At 33.0% G+C, this 25283-nt stretch overlaps 1 protein-coding gene across 1 annotated transcript; it reads right to left on the reverse strand.

Moving 5' to 3' along the window:
- Window positions 1–3326: 3326 nt before the first annotated feature.
- On the reverse strand, window positions 3327–7465 carry LOC112711532 (glucosamine inositolphosphorylceramide transferase 1). The gene is made up of 4 exons (XM_025764210.3): window positions 6815–7465; window positions 6326–6448; window positions 5472–5639; window positions 3327–5335 (listed from the first exon to the last, which is right to left on the reverse strand). The coding sequence occupies exons 1-4, from the start codon at window positions 7118–7120 to the stop codon at window positions 3653–3655; spliced, it is 2280 nt and encodes a 759-aa protein (XP_025619995.1). The 5' UTR covers window positions 7121–7465; the 3' UTR covers window positions 3327–3652.
- Window positions 7466–25283: the final 17818 nt, after the last annotated feature.

Raw genomic sequence — 25283 nt, forward strand, 5'->3', positions numbered from 1 at the left:
TGGGACTAAAATGTTAGACTATGTACTTACAGAAGTGGATAAGGAATATTTTTCTACTTCATGTTTGGAATCTAGTTTGTTGGTCGTTGCTGCTGTCACTATTAACTTTCTGAAATGTCGTTATGGTACCTATGACTATAAGTCGTAAGTCATATCTTATCTAAGATTTTATTTTGGATATCCAAAAGCCCAAATTGGATCCTACCCTCAAATTTCAGACCCATGTGGGATGGGGCCAGATTGTGTTTTGGGCATAAACAACACACTCCATGGCTGAAGCCTGTGTGATAAGGCTCGCAATTCATTGTCTCTTGAAATAAAATCATTATTACATGTCGTTGAGGCCTAGTTGAGAACTTGAGATGCTACGTTAGTATGTCTTTTAATATGTTGTAGCTGAACATTAGCAATATCAAATAATGGATAAGAATTTTCAAAAATATTGAGAGTGTGAATTTGTGATATAATGTTTAAAAAATTTATCTAACAAAAAATTATTATTATGTATACACAAAATTAATCACGAAGTTAATTATTTATATATAATACAAATGGTGGAAACTCAGATGCAGTGTGAGCTGTTAGATGATTTGACCAATTTGACTAAATTTTCATTTATCGACTTTCAGATAAACTTCAGGTAAAGTCGACTTCATTTGAGTTTTTTTACCAATGCGAATATATGACATGATGATTGATTTTTAATAGGGCTGTCAAACGGGTTAGTCTGGCCCGTTTAGACCTGGCCCATTAAGCCTGTGGGTTAAATGGGCTAGCCTGTTTAAGTCCGTTTTATTCACGGCCATAATTTTTTAGTCTGGACCTTTATGGCTAACCTGATGGGTTAAACGGGTCAGTCCGTTTATCATTTTATTTTATTTTTTGAAAAATATTTTGACAAAAAATGTCATTTTTAGGTCAAAAATCTTTTTTAAAAAAATACTTTTTGTTGATGGGTCAGATTTTCGGGTTGGATCAAGAGAAATATCGACTAAAAATGTTACTTTTTTTAAAAATATATATATAAAAAATAAACGGGTCACCCGTTTAGCTCACGGGTTAACCCGTTTAATCTATCATTTTTTTTAATTAATCAGGTTCAACCCGTTTAGCTTGAAATTTAAACGGACTTAATTTTAGAAGTAAAATCCATTTATTTAAATGGATAAATAAACTAACATGATGGATTTAGTCTATTTTAACTGCTCTAATTTTTAATATGCAGATAATTTTTTTATATATTCAATACATACTTCTTTTTGTACTCAAATATTTAACAATGAAATAAAGCTCTCTTCTCCAAAAAACAAAATAAAATATCTATCAAAGGACGGAATCATCCCTCTAGACTGTAGTTCTCATTCTTTGAGGCTAGGAATCCAACAATGCTTTATGGGAAGAATTTGCCACTCGTCTTATTCTTCGGACATCGCATCAAGAAAAATAAGAATGGGATGGAATATTATATCTTTGTTATCTTTACTAGGCAATAGAGCACCGAAAGGGAAAAAAAATCTCTAAAATTGTAGAACAATTATTATTACTAGTGTTTTTATAATAGGCACAAACATAATTATTAATTCCCTTTTTATAAATTAAATATGGATAATAATAATAACTAATTTAATAAGATAGTAAATATGTTATACTAAAATTTAAAATGAATAAAATTTTTTTATAAATTATATATGAGAAAAGTATTTTAGAAAAATAAAATTTGTGTATCATTCTAAAAATCATTTTAAGAACAATTTAGGGACCATTCTAGAAAGGTAAAAAAACACACACCAGAAGATGCTATGAAAACCGGTAGTCCGATACAATACATACGTGTATTCATGGTTTTGCAAAAGAAAATGTGGTTTCTTTTCGGTTTGGAGAAAAATGTACATTTGCCTTGTCTTAAAAGAAACATAATGTGACGTAAATAATAACTTCTTTTTGACAAGAAAATTACACAAAACAAAAGAAGAGAGGTTATGTAATTGGAAGGGGAATGACCTAAAAATATAGAACATTTATAACAAGAGGATCGATCCGCTAAAAAATTTAAATATAGAAGATTTACGCGTACGTGAAAATATGTAATTTAATGCCTTAATGGGATGAAAAGCTTTTTCAGTGGGGGCACAATGCTCTTTTCTTTGGGTGAAAAGTCCTTTCGAGTGGGGCAAAAAGCCCTAAAAATTGCAAAGAGATTTTAATAAATTTAAACATTACAATATTGGAACTTTTTTATAAATAAGTAAATTAAATATTTTGTTTACTAATATATGTAATTTGAGGAGTATCTATATTTTTAAATCGTTTATATGTCAAGTCTACCGTGTAAATGAAATAACTATAAACTAGATAAGTAAAATTTTAAATAATTATATCTTATTTGCAAATGAGATATGAAGAGTTTATAAAAAATTATATCTTATTTATAGTGTAAACGAGATATGTGTATAATTATAATGAAAAATAATGTTTATAATATGATTTGGATAAATTTAAAAAATAAAATCGATATAAGTTATTATGATGTAAATTATATTGGTATAATTTTATTTTTCAATCTAGTCCAATTTATTTTAAAATTTAAACGATCCTTATATATCAATTTGGATATATTTTCCATTTCAATTTAATTCAAATTATTGTTAAATGATTGGATAGATTTATTTAATTTTGCTGGAAAAATTAATAATTTAAAATTTTTAAATTACAAAATTTATCTATATAGAATTATAAAATTCGAATTAGTGGGTAGTTATAAATTTAAAACTTTTAATTAATTTAGTAGGGCAATTTCAAATTAGTGGGCAATTCAATAATTAATGAAATGTTTTATACGTACAAATACTCATTTTATTTATAATGTAGTATAGAATTATATCTATCTCGTTTACACTTTATCAAAATTAAAAAAATATTGTATCACAATTTTAGAATAAATAGATCTCTCATCAATTTGACGTTAAAATAATATCATTTTGTTTGAATGAATAAAGATAAATAGACCCTGAATCCTTTTTTAACCACGTTAGTACTTAACGTCCACCTCACCAGAATAAGTTGTTCACTCTAACCTTTGTCCCAGTTTGTGTAAGAGATCGAATTGGTAATTCCCTCTAACATTTATCCCTATTTGTTGTTAGTGAATCCAACTAACACAACAGACAATGTACATGAAATTTCAAAATTTTTAACAGCACAGGAGTGCAATATTCATAAAATTAATAGTGCAGAAAATGTTGTATTTCTTACTTTGTTGTCTTGCAAGATCATCATCCATTAGGTACATTATAACAGAAGCATATCACTACATCTGAACCAAAATCTTTTTAATTAAATAACTAACTTCTTTATACTATTCTGCATCAAAACTAATTTTTTAAACATACTAAAAAATCATAAATAGAAATTTCAGCATTAAACTAGTTTCTAAGAAATAACTTTCTATGCCTAGCTTTTGATTTGAAAAAACAGAACATTAAAGGCCAATTTAAAACCAATTTACATGGTTGCTGCAGAACACTCTATTTTGGAGTAAACCCCTAAATTAAAATTCACAGTTGGGGTACAAGTATAAAGAATGAAGACTTTATACCCTCAAAAAGAAAAAGAAGAGTTGGAAAGAACCTACCTATGAATATCTCTCTCCCTACTATACATCCCAACCATCTTGTCTCCTGTCGAATTCCCATTTCCGACCAGCCAAGCTTCCGTACATCTCCGAGAATTTCATGAGGCATGAGCTCCTCAACCTATAATGCACTTGTGTGTTCCCACTAATCGCCACACCGGAAAATTTCGAGGTGTCAACTGCCCATGCTGGCTTCACGTAATCAACTGTCCTTGACGAGCTTGCGTTCGCATACAAGTAATTTAAGAGAACATCTTCGCAGTTAAACAACTTGTCCACAACTTCCCTCCCTTGCTTGGCTTCCTCACTCCAGTATCTCTTGAAAGCTAATTGAGAATCGATGAAAGCCGCACCAGTAAGAATCATGTTGTACCCTTTATGCTTTCGTGCATATTTTTCTCCCCTATACCTCAACGGACTGCCATAAATAAGCCGGGGATAAAATCCAACGATTCGATCTGGGTGCTGACGCCACACCCTGAAACCTCGCTCAACATCATTGCATGTCATCATAATGTCGTCGTCAAGCTCTAGTACTCCTCGCGTCTTTATCAATGGGTCAATCTTGAACCGATTATTCAGAGAGTTCTTGTCCTCTACCCTAATCCTCACCGGTACTGCAGAGTCAAAATCACTCAATTTCGGAGGGACTCCCTTGTTCCACACCACTACAATCTCCCCAACCGAAGAGCATCTCGAGTAATGTTTGATATACATCTTCAAGTTCCATAGTCGAGCATCATAGGTCATTGCTAACAAGGTGAACTGTGAATATTGTCCATTATATGGGTAAGGTTCTTCTGATCCATTACCTCCGTAAATATTTCTAACTCCTATACACATCAAACCAACTACCACTGCAAATAATATAACAAGAATAAACCTCCTGGCGCAAGCATTATGCTTTATCTTACCTCGGATAAAGGTTGGGGCTCTGTTCAAGCGGCTGCAAAACCGTCTTACTTTTGAACAGAACACATTATTTCTCTCCCAAGACAAGACGGTTAAATTCCTCTTTGCCGAGTTATGAATGAACCAATTGAGAGGAACAATGCAATTCACAAACCCGAGCAACACGCCCAAAAACACAACAAGTACTGCAGCAACAGCAACGGAAGCACAACCAACCATGAACCGCCGGATTGAATCTCCAGAAGGAACACGATCTCCATCCATAACCCCAACCCAATCACCAGATGGCAGCTGTTGCACATCAAGGTGATGGTATCGAGCACCATTCCAAGCATTTCGACCCTTTTTTGGCTCAACAAAGCCAGAAGGCACTTCAACTTCTTTGTATTCTTCAGGAGTAAGAGTTTCTATCTTAAAGACACGCACCCGTCTCCCATATGTGTCGCCGCAATCCTGACCAACACGATAAAGATTCCCATCGTATAAAAACGGCCTGCCCCCATTGCGAGCTCCTTGACTCTTGTCAATATTATAGATTGGGTTTTTCTTGTGAGGTTTCCAAGGACCAAGAGGCGAACTACTATGCCAAATCTCCAACTGCCCATTTTTCTCGGTTCCAAAACCACTATGGTCCGAGCCAAAAAGCCAAAACCTTCCACCATAGTTGACAATGAAGGAATCAATGAGGGGCTTCTTCAGGAGAACCTTTTTCAATTTCCAATGCAAGGGAAAGTTAACTGCTTCGTAGAGACGAAGGTCTCCTTTCTTACTTCCCTCTGGCATCATATATTTCTGCCAATTCACAAAAGAAAAAGGAAAATGAAGAAGACAACAATTATAATTTAATTAAACCAATTACTTTAGCAAGTACATGAACAACATACAAGGTCATATGCATTGCATCCTTAACTATAACATTGAAAATTACCTTCCCATCATGCTCAAAGACATATGGATACGAAAGGTGCCAATCCTCATCCAAAGCAATTCCGAGGTGTTTCCATGTTGCTCCCTTATCAGTACTTTTTGAGACTCCAATATCACCTTGCATGGTTATTGCATTCTTTGTCTCATAGAATATATAATAATCATCTCCCTGAATTGCAAGTAAACATGAGTGAATAGGTTCATAATGAATTAATGATCGCTAATTATCCATGTAACAAACAACTGAACAAGCAATATCAAATCCAATTGACCTTCTATTTTTTTCTTCTAACAACGTCAACCAATTTTAACTGTTAAAATATAGATTATGCAACTATTCTAGATAACCAACCTATAGGGCTAGTTTGTATTTTTCAAAAGCATTAAAGGACCCCGGATATCATAGTATTCGACTAACTGGTTGTACCCAAATAAAAGGCGAATACTATGTGAGTAGAAGGCCGACTTAACATGTTCTGCACTGAGATCCTCACAGTTCAAGTGATCGATGTTTTCACCAAAATATCCCTCATGGTATTTAGAGTAAAAATGTGCTGCCTTGTACTTAGAAAAAGACCGTGCAGAGAAGAAGAACAACATACAAGTCGCCTCGATTCTCATTCCATTTCTTACAATTAAATATTTTGCCTATCTGTTTTCAGCCTTACTCTAAAGACACAACCGAGTTATTCAAAATTATTCAGGAGTAACAATAACAACATGAATGCAAAGGTTGACTTCACTAACAAAATACTAAAATTAAATACAGAACAAAGGAAAGACTAAACCTTTTGACAGAATCAAGAACACAAGGTATATATAAGAAGGAACAAAGGGTGGACCAGAACCTGTTACCTGAATGAAAAGAAAGGGATCAGCAACAAAATTGCTGGGAGCACCACCATCAGAAACAGAAGCACATGTCACAATAGGATTGGCTACTGGCCAAGCAGCACTCTCATCGTTCCCTAGGTTCGCCTGCACACAATCAAACACCATCATCCATCTACCTCCATGGAACAAAAAATAATCCACACCAAAACAAATCGCTCCAATTAAAAATTCAAATTAATTTCTCTTATGAAGATGATGAAACTGGAAAGCACAACAGAACAAAAGCAAAACTACCAACCTCATAATATTTCAAAAATAAATCATACCAACATATATACATATACATAAATATATAAACCCCCTCCACTCCAAAAGAAGTAATCATCATTTCAAAAAAAATAAGAAAATGAAAACTTGAAATTAGAAACCAACACAGGCATGCATGTGAGAAAAACCACAATAAACCCCACAAATAAAAACAGAAAGATTAAGACTTTGAGAAAAACTCACCGATTCTATGGGTTTAAGAGTGAAAGGTGAGTCACCATAGAAAATCCCAATTGACCAAGAACCCTCATTGTCCTCTTGACAACCCAAGGTGGAAAGACCCGCATGAACAGCGGGTGAGAAAGCGAGCCACCCATAAAGAGTCGCAATCGATCCGAAGAAAACAAAACACCCAAAGAAGAAAATGAAACCCGAAGAGAAAATACGGTTATAGTAGCTCATGTCACAGTAACCACCACCGCCACCATTATTAGAACTTACGCCACCGCCACCGCCGCCACCGCCACCGTTTACCTGACCCGTACCCATCTCGCAAAAGGGTCGCCGGAAACGCTCAAAATTAAGGATTTTGAACGCCGCAAGATCTCGCAGCGCCACCGCGATGCACCGCCTCGGACACAAGCATTTCACGAAAGAAAGAAAGAAAAGAAAGGAAAAAAAATAAAGCACGGTTTTTTTTTCTCGTCTTCTTGATGATGTTGTGAAGTTTCACTCTCTCTCTCTCTCTCTAACTCTCTGTCTCTGTTCTTTTTTTTCTCTCTCTCTCTTTCGAGAAATTGAAGTTGACACAGGACAAGGTTGTAATTTCGGGAATTTTAGTGCGACTGGAGCTATGAACAGAACATGGTTTTACGTTAGTGCCAATGTTTATATACATACGATTTTAAGGGCAACCATTTAATATTCATAAATTATCTTTCATAGTGTTTGTTTGGTGCTATCAAATTGATTAAAAAATCTTAACAAAAAGATTTCTTTTTATTTTTTAACATATTTATTAAATTTTTAATAATAAATATAAAAATATTAAAAAAATAAAAAAATATTTTTTAAAAAATTATAATTTATATTTTTTTTAAAATATTTTTTACATATTAAATAAATAAATAAATTTATATTATTATACCTAAATAACTAAATATAATTAATAAATTAAAAAAATCGTATAAAACATTTAAAAATAAAATTATTTTTATTTTTTATAAATTTTTTAAAAAATAACTCAAAAAATATTTTTTAAAAAATTCATTCAAACAAGTCTATATTCAAACAAGTCTATATTAATAATTTTAAGGTATATTTTTAAACTAATTAAAATTGAATTTTGGATTCAGTCCACAGCGAACAACTAATTTTTTTAAACCAAAATATGACATTTAAGTCATTCAAATAATTACTACTTGTCTTAAGTCTTATTATTTTTAAAATATCTTTAAATTTAAATATATATATATATAAAGAAAATAAAATTATGATGATCCGGCTGGGACATAATAATTATATAATAATATTACGTCTACAAGTATTTTTATAATAAATTTAATTAGATTGACATAACTTTAACAAAAGAAATACATACACATGTATTATTATTTTTCTTTTTCTTTACTTTTTCAGTACAAATTTTTTTTGTTAGAAAATATATAAATTTATTGACATAATACATAAATTTACACATTACAAAATTTTATCGATACAACATACAAGATTTTATACGTAATACAAAAATTTTTATCTATAACACATAAATTTTTGTATATAATATATAATTTTTTTACTACGAATATAATTTATTGGTTAAGTGAGTTAATGTTCTTAACATGTGGTCTTTTAAAAATTTTTATGTTATATATAAAAATTTTATGTGTTGTGTGTTAAAATTTTTGTGCTACACAGCAGAATTTTTGTGCTGTATGTATATTGATAATTGAATGTCAATGTTTTAAATATGTAGTCCTTCAAAAAAATATTTATTGTGCACTAAAATTTATGTATTGTACATCAAATTTTATGCTATGTACTAAAATTTTTATGTCGTGTATATTTTTATTAGTTAGATGTCAATGTTCCGAACATGTGATTTCTTAAAAAAATAATGTTTTGTACATAAAAATTTATATGGTGTAAATCAAAATTTATGTGCTCTAATTTTCTAAATTTATATAAAAAAAGAAGAAGATAAAAAAAATAACAACGACAATAATAATGATGATGACGAAGGAGAATAAAAAAAAGAAAAAAAATCAAAGAAGAAGAAAAAGACAACAACATAATGAAAAAGAAGGAAAAGGTGGAAAAAAATAGAAAGAAGAAAAAACAGCAACAGCTGTAATACATATGTACATACATTTTAAGAAGTGTGTTGTAATTTAATTGAGTACACAATTTAAAAAAACTTAAACACCTAACTTTATTGATAATTATATTTGTATTTGATATCATGAATTAAATTCTCTTATATTTTTTAGGTTAAGAAATATTTGCTATTTTATTTTAATTAGAAAAAAATTATTTACACAAAAAAGTTATGAAACAAATTAATTTTATTCAATACAATGTTTTCTATTTAATGCATTATTATAATGTAAGATAATCATGCATGTAATTTTGGGATTTTTTTAAATAAATAAAATAAATATTATGATCACTTATATATTTATTTTGTAGAGTATTTATATTTTTTTACATTAAACCTTATCTCGTTCACAGTGTAAATGAGATAAGTATGGTCATATCTTGTTTATATTATAAACGAGATAAGATATGCACGCCTTTTCACGTATCTCGTTTATAAACGAGATATGGCCATACTTGAGATAAGTGCTAATTCAGCTCGTTGACACAGTAAACGAGATATAATAGAACAAAAATCAACCATCTATAAAAAGATCAACAAACCATTGGTATTATTCACAAAATTATCAATTTTTCCTTCTCTTCTCTTTTTCTTCCCAAAACATAAAAAAAATGTTTAGTGGCAATGTTTTTTTTGTGATGGTTTATCCCAACTGTTACATGAGAAACAGTGACAACGGAATGATATTTGAGTGCGAAAATCCAGCGCTGTTCCGAAGTCGAAGAGCAAATTCGTTGTCGGAGCTAAAGAGTATGATATTGACGTACGTCGGTGGTGCGGAGAGAAAAGAGGTTGGTCGAGTTGGGTATAGGATGCTAGCACCGATGGAGAATGAGGTGTTTTCGATTTCATCTATTTTGGCTTGACGACGATGAGTATGTGCGCCTTATGTTTGATGTGCACAGGAGAATTATGGTTGAACAATTGATGAAACTTTCAACGGTGGTTTGTGACGTTGGTGGCGGTGGTAGTGCTATCTCGAACTTTGTACCGAATGATCCTCCTCTCGTACCATGTCCGTTGCATTGTGCTAGTCCAGTGCAGGACATGGAAGTTGAGGGGAGGAATCGGACGAATAGTACATTGCCGATAGTGATGAAAGTGGTTCAACTAGAGATGATGAAGAAGATGAATTCATACCAAAGACTCTCGTTGGGCCCTCATGTCGATACCTTTTTCCTGCTCTAAAACCAATTCCAGAGTTATCATTTGTGCCCAGCCACTACCACACAATGGACTTGCATCCGATGCATGAAGAAACTCCGTACTCGAACACGGGGGCCGACGATTACAACACGGATGGTGGTGTGGAGTTTAGGGTTGGTCACAAATTCAGGAGTAGAAAGGCAATGCTGCAAGGCGTGAAGAATTACAACATTCAGCGAAGTGCAGATTATCGAGTGGTGGAGTTGGACCGGCTAAAGTACCACGTACGATGACGGAAATTCACTAATGGTTGTCCTTGGACCCTCCATGTCACCCTCTGACAGAATCTCAAATATTGGTGAGTGTTATTGAATTTTACTTTGTTGTTAAAATCGTTGTTGTTATTTTGGTTAGATTTTAATTTGATGATACTTAAAATCGTTAGGAAGGTGCATAAATTTTGTGGACCACATACGTGTCTAGCCCCTATCATGTCGCATGATCATCGATAGTTGGACTGCCATCTCATATGCAGACTCATCTTGCCACTCATACAGTCAAGTCCATTAGTTTCCATCCCTATTTTAGAAAGTACAGCGAGGCAGAGCTATTAATTCAAGCCGTCGTATAGGAAGGTTTGGATGGCAAAACAAAAGGCAATTGTTCAGATATATAGTGATTGAGAGGAGTCATAGAACAGGGTGCCACGGTTGCTCCAGGCATTGTAGAGTTATTGTCCAGGCACGGTATGTGACTTTAGTGCAGTGCCGTACTGTGATAGACACCTAATAGTTTCGGACTGCAATCAGTTCGACAAGATTTTCTGGTCGTACCCTTCATGCATTGAAGCTTTCAAGCATTGCAATCCGTTCGTATCGGTAAACGGCACGCACTTGTACGGCAAGTATAGAGGGGTGTTGCTAATTGCAATTGCCCAAGACAGTAACATTAACATACTCCTTGTGGCTTTCGCCATTGTTGAGTCTGAGAGTACGGAGTCATGTCACACTGCAGGAAGGGCTTCTCATTATATCTAACAGATCCCAAGCAATCAAGGCTGCGCTTAGAGTTGATGATAGCCTATGGAAGCCTTCTATGGTGTTTCATGCATATTGTGTCAGGCATATTGCTGCGAACTTCATGTCTCAGTTTAAGTCAGCTGAGGGCAAGCGATATCTCATTAATGCTGCCTACAGTCCTAGCAGTGCTGGTTACTAGTGATACATGGATGCTCTGAGAACGTTATCACGTGAGATGGCTGACTGGGTCGAGAAATATAATAAGGAAATATGGATGCAACATTATGATGGTGGACGTCATTTAGCCACATGACAATTAACCTATCTGAGTGCATCAACGCAATGCTGAAGGGAAGAAGATATTTACCCATTTCAACTATAGTGAGATGCACCTACGAGAGGTTGCAGTAGTTTTTTGTCCGTAAGGGTAGGGAAGTGCATGCTTAGTTGGCCGCAGGTAACCAGTTTTCACAATGGCTGCAAGCTGCGGTTGAAAAGAATAGCGGAGAAATCCAGAAAGTGCGGGTTACACATTGCGATAGGAGGGCTTCGGTATTTGTGGTTGAAGATAGAGTCAGGGTTCATTCCATGTTCGATTGAGGGAGGGGTCATGTGATTGCAGGCTTTTTCAGTCACTTCATTTCTCCTGTCGTCATCCACTTGCATATTGTGCAGCCACCAGCGTTGAGTATGTTCTATATGTTCATCTAGTCTATCTACAGGAGTCTGTCTTCAAGGTTTACGACTTGGAGTTTCCAACTATCCCTGATAAGAAGCTCTGGCTAAAGTGGCATGGTACACGTTTGTGCCCGAATCCAGCCATGCATAGGAAGGCAACCGGTAGACTAGTTTCTACCAAGTTTTGTAGCAACATGGACGAGATGGAGCGTCAAGAGAAATGGTGCGGGTTATGCCGGCAACTCAGTCATACTCGGAGGGGTTGTCCGAATCAACCCACAGATGATATTTAGCAGTTGTTAAATTTGTTGTTGTTTTCATTTGTACTGGAAAGCATGTTATTCAATAGTGAATCCATTATGTTTTTACAATGTGTTATATTCAGATTTCGAAATGACAAATGTTTTCTACCTTATACCGATAATTTGCATACGTAACAGAGCACAAAAAGGAGAATACATAAATAAATTCGGCAACTAATGTGCATAAATAGAACACAGACAAAAGGATTACAACATCACTAGAATAAACTTACATTATAAACTACTAAAGTACAGACAACATAACAAACATACATAATAAACTACTAAAATACTAAACTAATGTAACAACATAGACTGCGTCAACGTTGCTGGTCCCATGGTAATGAAGACGCTCTCCAGTGCCACAAGGTGGAGGCCGTGTCTGACGAGTAGATCTGCAAGCACGTGGGTCTTGGGGAGTTGGTGGTGGTGGAAGGGCCACTGCATGTGACGGGGGTGGAGAGGGTTGAGGATGGTATGGGTATGACTGGTCAGGGAGCTGTGCCTGAAAGTGTGGTGTGGGTGATGGATACTATGGTGGAGGAGGCACCCACTATGAGGCCGTCATTAATTGGTTGTAGACTGTGGAAAGCGGTGTGGCATACTAAATCCCGAGCCAATAACCTGGACCATGAGAGGAGCCTGCACTAGGAGACATCTGAGGCACCCAGACCGATGATGTAGCAAGTGTGGTAGAGAAAGGGTCCCCGTATGTGGCACCATGCTCTCTCACCATGTGGAATTGCTCTGCAATCCAGAGCATGGTCTGCTGGTCAACGCTCCAAACCTGAAAGACCTCCAAGAACTGGATCTCATCCACCATCGACCTCTCCTGCTAATTGGCCGATGCACCGAGGTCAACCCAGCCCAGAGGAGTCGTGAACCGGTCGTCATGGTCAAAATGGCTGACTGGTGGTGGTGGTGGTGACGGTGGTGGTGACTCATCGGCATCATGGGGTATGTCGTCGTAATCCTTGTGCCGATCAAACTTCACCTCCTCCTCAGACTCCACGTCCAACCTTTGCTTGCAGGGTCTGGCTCTCTCTCGTTGAGGACCTGTAACTCCTCCTCTAGAATCCCTCGCCCCCTCTCCCTCTAGGCAAACTTTCGGGTGTTTGGACGAACCTCCCTGTCATGCCTATGACGATAAGGAACATCTGGTGGAAGTTGTAGGACCTCCCTGGGCATACTAGGCGTGGGTTGGATATCATCAGGGAGTTTCAAAAGTCTAGGATCATCAAGTACATCCTCTCCGACACAGATGTCTAACCCGGCAGGTCCGCTAGTACCAATCCCATTACTCCAGTGTCGTCCTGTCGTCGGCAATGGGTTAAATGGTAATCATGTGGCCCGCCTCAAACCGAGCTCTGAATGTGTCGTACCACTCCCGAAACCTTGTAGGCCACTATACATCCTCTCCTTGTCCAATAATGGTGAGAAACCTGTTGACATTAACCGGGTCAACTGGCGCTGTCTACTCACCTCCAAATTGGCGCTTCACCTGATCGGACTGGTGACACTCCACAATGTTGAAGCACAGAAATGGAACGATAGACAGCTAAGTTCTCCACTCGCCAGCGAACCTCACCCAGTCCGGAGTAATGTCCTATAGTCGAAGGTCAGCGTACGGCGTCCAACGAAGCTACAATACACAACATCATATTGGTGTCAAAAGCAATTCACTACATAATTATGGAAACGTGTGACATTTAACAAAGTAAAGCACAACGGTATATCTCGTCTAAAGCGAGCCGATCTAATGATGTACTCCATCGAAGGACCCTCTGTGCATGATGGTACCTAGTCTGCTAGACATCCCTATAAACTTGTTAATAGACAAAGAAGTTGAATTGTGTTAATCCATGCATGTAAAACTTGATAAATAGAAATTGATAAAATCTCAAAACAAAAACAGTTATCTCACAACTAGTGGAAAGGCTGAAATCTTCCTGTCCTCAGAACACCATTGTGGAAACCTGGGGTATATCCACGACATGAGCAGTGGTGTGCAGCCAGCTAGTGATGTGCTGCATGGCAGAAGGAATAGTACGTCCATGCAAGCATAGCAGACCCCCACGAAAGACTGCTACACCTCCCAAAGTCCACCAACAATGGCAACCAACTGATGTGTACCCGATTGTTGGACTTTTTGGTCATCAGGTAACCACCGATCAGCAGCATGATATAGCACCTGGTGTACTGTCGGAGGGTGACCGGATTGGTAGTCGCTAGCATGTGCCGGGCTCAGTCCCTGAGCCAAGTCATCTTGATGCTGAACGACTCCTTTATTTGCATACCCTACTGCGCTGGAAGGGGCGGTCTAGCACCTAGAATCTCCTCCATGTACTCCCATGTCGTCTGTTGGTGCCAAGTCTGGAAGTCACACTAGCACCCATCCACTGGCTCTTTGTCTGTGCATAATCCAAGGTGGTACGCAACATCCTGCAGGGTGATGGTGCACTCACCCCATGGCAGGTGGAAAGTGTGGGTCTCTGGACGCTACTGTTCCACGAATGCAGTGATCAGGGAGTTGTCAAAAATAAAGTCCCTGAGCTGTACCGTATCGCCAAACCCAGCTTCCCTCAAGCAAAGGACGATGGCGTCTGGGGATGCAAGTGTGTGACTAACCCGCCTAGGCAATAAAAAGCGTAGCCTCTGTTTAAAAGTCAAAATTTTATAAATACAAAACTTCAAACTAACTTCTCTAGCATGTTTAAAAACTATTCTAAAAAATATAATGTGCAACTCAGATAAACATTAGAACATAATAAACAGCATAAAAAAACAATACTTAAAATTCCTTGCCGAATTCAAAACAATAAAAGTAACTACTAAAACCTTTAAATCAACGAATCAACTCAAACTAAGTAGTTATTTAGCCTTCACTACTAATATAAACTTCACTATGAATAAACTTAAATACTTATAAATGTCTTAATACCTATTTGTCAACTAACATACTCTGTGTTGTCTAAATATCATTCAGTCTATTCTGTATATTCACTAATTAAATCGCAAACAATTATTAATTTGACCGATAAAAGATAACACCAACCTCAAAGTCGATGGCTCCCGTAATGTGTCGGCTAGCGTTCAGGCGATTGATGTTAGGATTACGTGCCATAATGTCCCAGAAACTCAGAAAGATCAATAAAATGGTCTAAGGTAGAGAGAAATGTGAGAAACATGGGTTAGGAGTGGGGTCAGAGTCGCTGTCAACGAGTTGTATTTAAAAGCGCCAACATGCTTTATCTCGTTTACACTATAAACGAGATAAATATGACCATATCGCGTTTATAAACGAGATATATGGACGGACGTGCGTGCTTTATCTTGTTTTTACACTATAAACGAAATAAGGCTTAGTGTGAAAAAGTATAAATACTCTAAAAAGTACATATATCAGTAATTATAACATTTATTTTATTTATTAAAAAAAAATTCTTCAAGGTATGAAGTAAAAATATTGATTATTTGCTTATCAAAGAATGAAAAAAATTTAGGGTGGTAATCTATTTCTTCGAAGCTCTTCTATAAAAGGGGATTGGAAAATGACAAGTGTTGAAGTGGCAAATTCGGGAACGCGTGGCCGTCATGTTTTAACGAGGGCATTGTTTGGTTGTGTTACGAAGGTTTTAAGGAGAATAAGACTGGGTTTCAATTGTTGAATGCCACTCCAAACAAGTGCCAAGATTGGGTCCACTACTATTTCTTTTTATATACTTCCACTTTCTTTCATTTTCCAACCTAGAACAAGGAAAGATGGCGGAAATTACTAAGAGGTGCATACATAATAATAATAATAATAATAATAATAATAATAATAATAATAACAACCAAATTTGTTTCTAAATATTTTTTAATCAAATATTTTAATTTTTAATAAATTTTAATTACTAAATTAATTTTTAAAATTTTATTTCATTAAATAAATTAATTCTCACATTAGATTGTTTATTTATATATGAAGGATTTGTCTTTTTTATTAAAATTTAACGTAAAAATTAATTTGTCTAACAAAATAAAAAATGAAAGATAATTATTAATTTAATGATTAAAATTTGTTAAAAATAAGAGAATCTAACTAAAACGTTAGTTTTAGGTTAATTTGTGTAATAATAATAATAATAATAATAATAATAATAATAATAATAATAATAATTAAATTGGAATGTATGTAACGTCGGGGTAAATCAAGTCATATATTTACAGTCCAGTATTTGAACTATAAGATATTTCAATATATAGAATAATTTTATAAAATTATAAAATTTGAAAATGAGTTGTTATTTCGTTATATATTGTGAGGGAAAAGAAATTGAATAGAAAAAGATTAGGAAAAATCAATTTAAATTAGAAGAAGAGAGAGAAGATAATTTTATTGATAAGGAATTCTAAAAAAAAAAGAATACAACCACTAATTTTATATTTATTTAATTTTATTATTATTATTTTATTTATAATAAATTGTACTAATAATGAAAACTATCACCTAATTAGGTTATTAAACCCACTTTTACTCCTTACATATACCATTTATTTTTTATGTAGAATATAACTTTAAAATGTAAGTAAATATCAACTAATGGATTATATACTTATTGATATCTAAAATTTCTAAAAATACAACTTTGTATGTGTTTGATTATTATTTAAATAAATAGATATAGATAATATAAAATAATTTAACAGTTGATTAATGGAACTCAAATTTACAAAATTATTCAATGATATGAGTATCATAACTTATTCCTAAAGTAAACTGATCTTCTACACCAATATTATTTAATAATAATTTAATAATTATAATAATACTACAATGCTAAAGGCATTGTATGTACAGGGTGTATATGAGCATAAGGATTCAATATATATTTTGGCCTGCTAGCTGGTCCTTCCCCATATTTATATTATTTGCCTAGGCTCAATTAAATTAATGGTGATTCAAACATTACTCTCAATTTTTTAAATTTATTGGATAATGATCCGTAACCTTATAACTCAATTATAAGTCATAACTTGATTTTATTTGTTTTTGTTCTATATATATTTATAGCGGACGATTTTAATAATCATTATTCTGACTTAATGACCAATGGTCATAACATCAACTCTATTCTTATAAAAGACACTAATTTTTATATCTCAATACACACATAATAAATTCTATTTTATGTCTAATATTCTATTTTTATAGAATTATTATAAAATACATGATAAATTTAATTTCATGTTTAATATTTTATAATCATAGAATTTATATACCTTTTAAACACTCAAGTTTGCAAATATTTATCCACTGTGTTCTTTGACATCCGAATTATTCTCACTCAAAAAGATGTACTACAATATCGCAAGGGACGAACTATACAAATTCATCCACACAAGAAGATAACATTTTAATTCATCATTATTATTAAATTATTTAAGGTTTTTTATTTTTCATTGGAATTAAAAAAAAGCTTTCAATTTTCTTATTTCTAACCAAAACCCTAATTAAGGTTAACCCACAATGGCATCCACGTGATACACCGGGTGTGCAAAACTTTTATTGCTTTTGATGAGTATGCAATAATATATTGCTATAATTAACAAACAATAAAATTACCTTTAACACATCATGCATGTGTCAATTTGGGGGAGGATTTGAATCATCTAAAAATGTATGGTAGAAAAGAAAGTGCGTATAGTGTTATAATAATTTATTAAAAATAAAGTGATTTAGGTACATGTTTGAAACATTATTATTTGGTTCTTACTTTGTATATATTAGCTACTGCAGTCTTTTTAATTAGCAATTATATATATTTACATATATATAGTATTCTTTTTTATTTTTCTTAAAAAAGTATAATGCTGTATATATAATTAATAAGATCCACTTTTAATCATGGGACCTGAAAAATGTGCTTCTTATAAATTCAATTTAAATTTACAATATTCTCATCGCAACATTCCATGTTACTAACTACTTTAACCTGCCTTTATCAGTACCTATTTTATTATCCAAACTTCATGATCCACTTTTTCTGGTGGCAGAGTATATGATATGATTATACGATATGATTCTCTCAACATTGTTGAATTCCTGGTCCTCATATCAACTTTGTATTTTTCAATATTCAACAAGAACAAAGGGACGGCTCACCAACCTTGGCTGCACACTCTTGTCCACTCTCATATACCAATAGCATAATGTAAATAATAAAAAAAATAACAAAGAGCTCCTTAATCTTTTAATTTAAAGATAAATAAATTATTGATTAATTAAAAATATAAAAATATTTTTTATATTCTAAAACGTAAGATATTTAAATTTTTTTAGAGAATCTATTTGTAATTATATATTTTAAATAAAAAATTTAGATATCTTATATTTTTTCTATTAGTTAAAAATTGATTTATCTTTGAGTTAAAATATTAGAGACTATTTTTCTCTAATAAAAATATAATGGAAGAGAAAAAATATTTAATTATTATCATTTAACATTTTGCCTTTACATAATAATAATAATAATAATAATAATAATAATAATAATAATAATAATAATAATAATATGTAAAAGATTATTATCAAATCTATGTCCTTGCTGTTATGGTAACATATGTAGAAGATTATTAAATTTACTAACATATGTTGGTCGCTCATCAGTCACCAGCCACACGATAATTGATGGCCATGCACTATTCATTTTATCCTTTCTAACAAAAATAATTTAATTTATAAAACCGTGAGAAATAGCTAGTTTTAAAGCTTTATTTATATATATAGAAAATATTTTTCTAAAATAATGTACTATTTAAAAGTAATAGACACTATTAAATAAAATTTTAGTAGTAATTATATTAAATAAGTTTTATATGTTTATTTAAAGAGAAATTTTTTTTTGAGAGATGGTAAAATGACATTTTTTTCTCTAGTTGTAAAATTTATACTCTCTTTTTTTATAATATTTAAAAAAACCTCCTCTTTAATTCATTTAAAATTTTTTGTGTTAACTAATGTTAACTTTATCCCTTTTTTAAGAAAAAATAAATTATTTTTTATAAAAATATTTTTTAACAAAAATTTTATTTTTTTTGTGATTAAATTTTATTTACCAAAATACTCTTTAACAAATTATTTTTATATTTTATTATTAATTTTTTATATCAATATATATTATTTTAATATTAAATTAAAAAGTTTTACCACTATTAATATGTATAACAATTAATATTAATAAATAATTTATTTCATAAAATTATTAAAAATTATTAACAACTTTATCAAAACTTTAAAACAAGGTAAGATGGATAAATTTCAAATTTTAAAAATTAGTATTTTATTCATTCACATTTTTACGGAACAAGTTCATTAATAATTAAAAAATTATTAAAAAATATCATAAAAAATGATTTAATCATTAAAAATAATTTTAAAAATATTTTAAAAAAAATATAATTTAATTAGTAAAAAAATAATTTATTAAAGAATATGTTAATAAACAAAATTTAATTAAAAAAATAATTATTAAAAATATTTTTGTCAAAAATAATTTATTTTTTTAAAAAAATAGATAAAGTTAATATTAGTTAACATAAAAAAAAATTAAATAAATTAAAAAATTTATTTTTAAAAGTTATAAAAAATATATATTTATAAATAAATAAAAAAATGTCATTTTAGCATCTTTAAAAAAAAAGAGTATAATTTTCTCTTGTTTAAATTATTCTAAGTCTAAGATGTCATTAATTTTTTTAAATTTGATACTAGACATATATTTTGTCTTTGGGAGCATATATTATTATATTACTGGAAAAAATTTTAAAATGAAAATTTGATAAAATAATAATTTAATCATTTAATCATTTTTAAATTTATAATTGTTATATATAAATATTTTAATTCAAAATAATTAAATTATTATATTACTACCTAATCATTAAAAAAAAAACTTCATTCATTACTGATAGAAAAATGTTGACATTGTGGGACTGGAAAATTGAGAGGAAACTTCTAAAAGACCGCGTTTAGTACATCAGTTTGACTTGGATTGGTCAACAGTCAACATTTAATAATTTAATGTATTGTATATGAACTGAACCTCAACCAATCCTAAACCTTTTCCATGTCATTGTTTCCTCACAAAATGAACATTGTTATTGGAGTAATATTCTAAATCAATTTTTTGAAAATTTATTCATGTAATTTATTTTTTAATTATCAAATTTAATTGTTTATTTTATACTTTTTAGATAAATTAATTATATATACTTTTAATTATATATCGTACTTTTGAATATTTAGATATAAATTATTTTTATCATTATTAATAAAAATATTTAAAAAGAAACTTTTAAAATTTGTGAACCAATTTTGAAAGTAGACAAATAATCTAATGTAGATACTGATTTAATAAATAAATTTCATTAAAGACTGAAACACTTATTAAAAAATTTATTGAGACTAATTTGAAATATATTTCTCAAACTCGGTCACTCCAAACAATTAAATTATAATATATTGTTTTGAACGACGAATTTTTTGTCAGTGTCGAATTTCGATTTTGCCAACTCCCTTTTAAGTTTTAAGTATAAAGAAAAAGGTTTTACGGTGACCTAAACAAAATATGGCTAATGAAAAGATATATAAATACATTAATCTCATCATCTCATGGAATGTTATATTAGGCCACTAGGTCAGGACTTTCTATTAAATACATGTTTAAAATTATTAATTTCTAAAATGCCCATATGGATTTCTTTTTCAAAAATACGCTTATGAATCAGTTAAATCATGCTTATATTTTTTATTCTGAGCATATTTGCCAAAAGTGTTAGTGTTTAAAAATTTCATATAACGTGTAGACTAAATTTATTTTCTTGTGAATTAAGTGTGTCAAACTTGAATACATATATGCTTTTTTATATTTAATTAATATGTGATGATTTCAAATATATACTTTCAATACTTTTTATTACTTAATGTACAAAGTTTAAACAAGAATCAGTCTAACAGCGGAAGCATAAAAAATAAAATTTTCACAACTTGTGCGATTAAATAGGCAATACCAAAGATATTCCAAGTAGCAAATATAATGGCAAAAAGTAAATAACTATACACAAGAATTTTAACGTGGAAAAATCTTCAAATAAAGGACAAAAAATCCACGAGACCTAGTCCAGTAAAATCTTTCACTATCAGAATAATGGGTACACAAACAGTCTCCCTAGTGACACTAGGGTATTTCAACAATCAACAAAATACATCAAAATTGATGGAATTAACATAAACCCTCCACAAACTGGGTATCTCAAATCAGGCAAAAAAAAAAGGCAATACAATTAGTAAGTTATATCATAATGTTCATCTCTACACTAGGAATAACATACTAAAATTTTATAAGAAATAGAGCGAGTTACCAGTTCAATCGGATCAAATTGTAACTGCCTTTTTTCCCCAAATTCTTCTTCTCCCTCATGCGGAAGCTCTACTTCCTTTTCTCTCATTCAAAAATGAATGAGGCTTCAATTCTCTCTCTCCCTTCCTCGTGGCTTTATGCCACTTTCTTTTTTATTTTGTTTAAAACTTGTGGGCCCCACTTAGTTGGGGATCCACCAACAAATCTCTCCCTCATTAACTCAAGTGGAGATAAACTGCTCTACCAAACCCGCCTTCTCTTTGTATGAATCAAACTTCACTGCAGGTAAACTCTTAGTCATCATATCTGAACCATTATCATCAGTATGGATCTTCTCAAGTGCATATGCCTTCATTTCAAGCGCTTGATGTATCCAATGATACCTCACTTCTATGTGCTTTGATCTGGAATGAAATGTCGGATTCTTGCTGAGATGGATAGCACTCTGACTGTAACAGAATAATACAAACTTCTCTTGATTGATGCCTAACTCTTGTAGAAATTTCTTTATCCACAAGATTTCTTTAGAAGCTTCAACAACAGCAATGTATTCTGCCTCTATAGTAGACAAAGCAACACATTTCTAAAGTCGAGATTGCCATGACACATCTCCCCCTGCAAAAGTCATAATATAACCAGAAGTAGAATTTCTTGAATCAAGATCCCCAGCCATATATGCATCTGTGTAACCATCCAACAGAGGTTGGTCACTCCCAAAGTATAAACAAACTCTGGAAGTACCATTAAGGTATCTGAGAATCCACTTCACTGCTTGCCAATGTTCCTTGCTAGGATTAGAGAGAAACCGACTAACAACTCCAACTGCATGAGTAATATCCGGCATGGTGCAAACCATAGCATACATCAAACAGCCAACTGCAGATGCATATGAAATCTTCTTCATTTCTGCTTTCTCTTTCTCACTTGTAGAACATTGCTACGAACTCAGCTTGAAATGACTATCAAGTGGAGTACTAACAGGTTTGGAATTACTCATGCTAAATCTCTCTAAAACCTTCTCAATGTACTTCTGCTGCGACAATCACAGTTTTCCATTCTTCCTGTCACGAGTGATACTCATGCCAAGGATTTTCTTTGCAGGACCCAAATTCTTTATAGCAAAGGATCTGTTCAAGTCTTTCTTAAGACTTTCAATCTTCTTAGTGTCATGACCAACAATCAACATGTCATCAACATAAAGCAAGAGAATTATAAAATTACCATCAAAGAATTTCTTAACATACACACAGTGATCAGAAGAATTCTTACTATACCCATGACTTTCCATGAAGGAATCAAACTTCGTGTACCACTGTCTTAGTGCTTACTTAAGCCCATATAAGCTCTTCTTCAACTTGCATACAAGATGCTCCTTTCCTTTAACCTCGAAACCCTCTGGTTGCTCCATGTAAATTTCTTTATCTATGTCACCATGAAGGAATGCAGTCTTCACATAAAGCTACTCAACCTCTAAATTCAAGCTAGCTGCCAATCCAAGCACAACCCGAATATAGGACATCTTCACAACTGGAGATAAAATCTCCTCAAAATCAATACCTTTCTTTTGCTCAAAGCCTTTCACAACCAATCGAGCTTTGTACCTTGGTCGTGAGACATTTTTATCTGCTTTCAATTTGAATACCCATTTATTGTTAAATGCTCTCTTACCCTTTGACAACTTCACAAATTCAAAAGTATGATTCTCATGCAAGGATTTCATTTTCTCTTGTATGGTCTTCAACCAATCTTCTTTATACTAATCAAACATAGCTTCCTGGTAGCTCTCTGGCTCCCCAGTCTCAGTATTCATCACATACTCATGAGGAGAGTATTTCTGAGAAGGATAAAGCTCTTTAGTAGATCTTCTCAATTCAGGCTCAACTGGTGGTTCAGGTGGAACTTCAACATCTGACACCTCAAGTTGAGGTGTAGGTTCATCATGAAAATCATCACCATCATTATCAACTTGTACATCTCTCCCATCAACAGGAGGTCTAGTGGAAGGACCAGGTTCATCATCAGCAGAACGTCTAACAGTTACAATAGGCTTATCTGTCTTCTCCAAGTCTTCAATAGTTTGGTCTTCAAGAAAAATCACATCTCGCCTTCTAATTATCTTCTTACTCACTGGATCCCATAATCTGTAACCAAAGTCTTCATGACTATAATCCATGAAGATACACTGCTTTGACTTTCCATCAAGTTTAGACCTTTCATCTCTTGGAATGTGAACAAAAGCCATGCAGCCAAACACTACTTGCAAGTGACTATAAGAGACGTCTTTCCCTCTCCAAATTTTCTTTGGAACATCACCATTTAGTAGAACTGAAGGAGAAAGGTTGATCAGATCTACTGCAGTCCTCATCGCTTCACCCCAAAAAGATTTATGCAACTTTTCATGAGAGAGCATACACCTGACTCTATCATTGATAGTGCGATTCATTCTCTTTGCAACTCCATTATGTCGAGGAGTCTTAGGAACCGTCTTCTCAAGCTTGATTCCATGTCCTTTACAATACTCTTCAAATGGACCCCTGTATTCACCCTCATTATCTGCTCGAACACATTTCAATTTCCTTCCTGTTTCTCTTTCAACACTTGCATGAAAGTGTTTGAAGATACCGAGAACCTGGTCTTTAGATTTCAAAACAAAAGCCCACACTTTTCGAGAATAATCATCAATAAAAGTAACAAAATATGATGCACCACCTAGTGTCTTAGCATCCATAGTGCAAACATCAGTGTGAACTAAATCTAGAACATGTGATCTCCTATGAGGTCCAGATTTATGAAATGATACTCTAGCATGCTTTCCAATAAAACAATGAGTGCAAGTATTTAAAGTTGTACCTTTCACTGGAAGTGAGTGCTTCTTGGTCAAGATGCTTAGTCCTTTCTCGCTCAAGTGACCAAGACGTATGTGCCACAAATCAGAAGAGGAATCATCAGCTATATTCACATCTTCTTTGCACAGCTTTGCTTGCAACTGGTAGAGGGTAGTGAGAATATTATCTTCTCTAATAATAATGAGAGCCCCTTTGGTAATCTTGCATTTTCCACTACCAAAGGAAGTGCAATACCCCTCTTGATCCAATGCCTTCACTGAAATAAGATTGAACCGCATATCTGGCGCATGCCTAACATTCTTCAACTGCAACTTGCATCCCATGTTGGTTTCAAGCCACATATCACCCATACCAATGATATCATACACTCCTTTATCTCCCAATTTGATCTTGTCAAAATTTTCAGCAGTATAGGAAGTGAAAAATTCATGTTTTAGAGTGATATGACATGAGGCACTAGAGTCCATAATCCAAGTGGAATCATCACAGGCAAGATTCACATAATTTTCATCATATGCGATAAGCACATCTTCATAAACAATAGCAGTAGTTTCTTTATCACTATCTTTACCTTTGTCTTCGTTTTTTTTCCTTGATTGTTCTCTTTTCAAGAACCTACAATACCTCTTGATATGCCCCGGCTTACCACAATGGTGACAGATGAACTCCTTTCTTGGCTTGTACTTTTCTCTTGATTTGCTTTGACTCTCTAACTTGTCGGAACTGTGAGGTTTTCTACTTTGACTTCTCCCTCGTGACTCTGAAACAAGTGCTTCTGACTGTGAGGAGGCATTAGTCAAACCTCGCTCTCTTCTTGTAGCTTCTTCATTCAACATGCTCTCTTTAACCATTGCTAACGTCAACTTCCCATTTAGAGTTGAGTTAGTCAGTGTCATAACCAGAACTTCCCAACTATCAGGTAAAGAGCTCAACAACAACA

The sequence above is a fragment of the Arachis hypogaea genome, chromosome 9 (assembly GCF_003086295.3).
Source record: "Arachis hypogaea cultivar Tifrunner chromosome 9, arahy.Tifrunner.gnm2.J5K5, whole genome shotgun sequence".
Lineage (NCBI taxonomy): Eukaryota > Viridiplantae > Streptophyta > Magnoliopsida > Fabales > Fabaceae > Arachis > Arachis hypogaea.

Excerpts from the sequence above, each read along its gene's own strand:
- LOC112711532 (XM_025764210.3), bottom strand. The coding sequence starts at position 7,120 with ATGGGTACGGGTCAGGTAAACGGTGGCGGTGGCGGCGGTGGCGGTGGC. Across the intron at positions 6,449-6,814 it reads CTCTTAAACCCATAGAATCG|GCGAACCTAGGGAACGATGA; the intron begins GTGAGTTTTTCT and ends GATTGTGTGCAG. Across the intron at positions 5,336-5,471 it reads TCTTTGAGCATGATGGGAAG|AAATATATGATGCCAGAGGG; the intron begins GTAATTTTCAAT and ends GTGAATTGGCAG.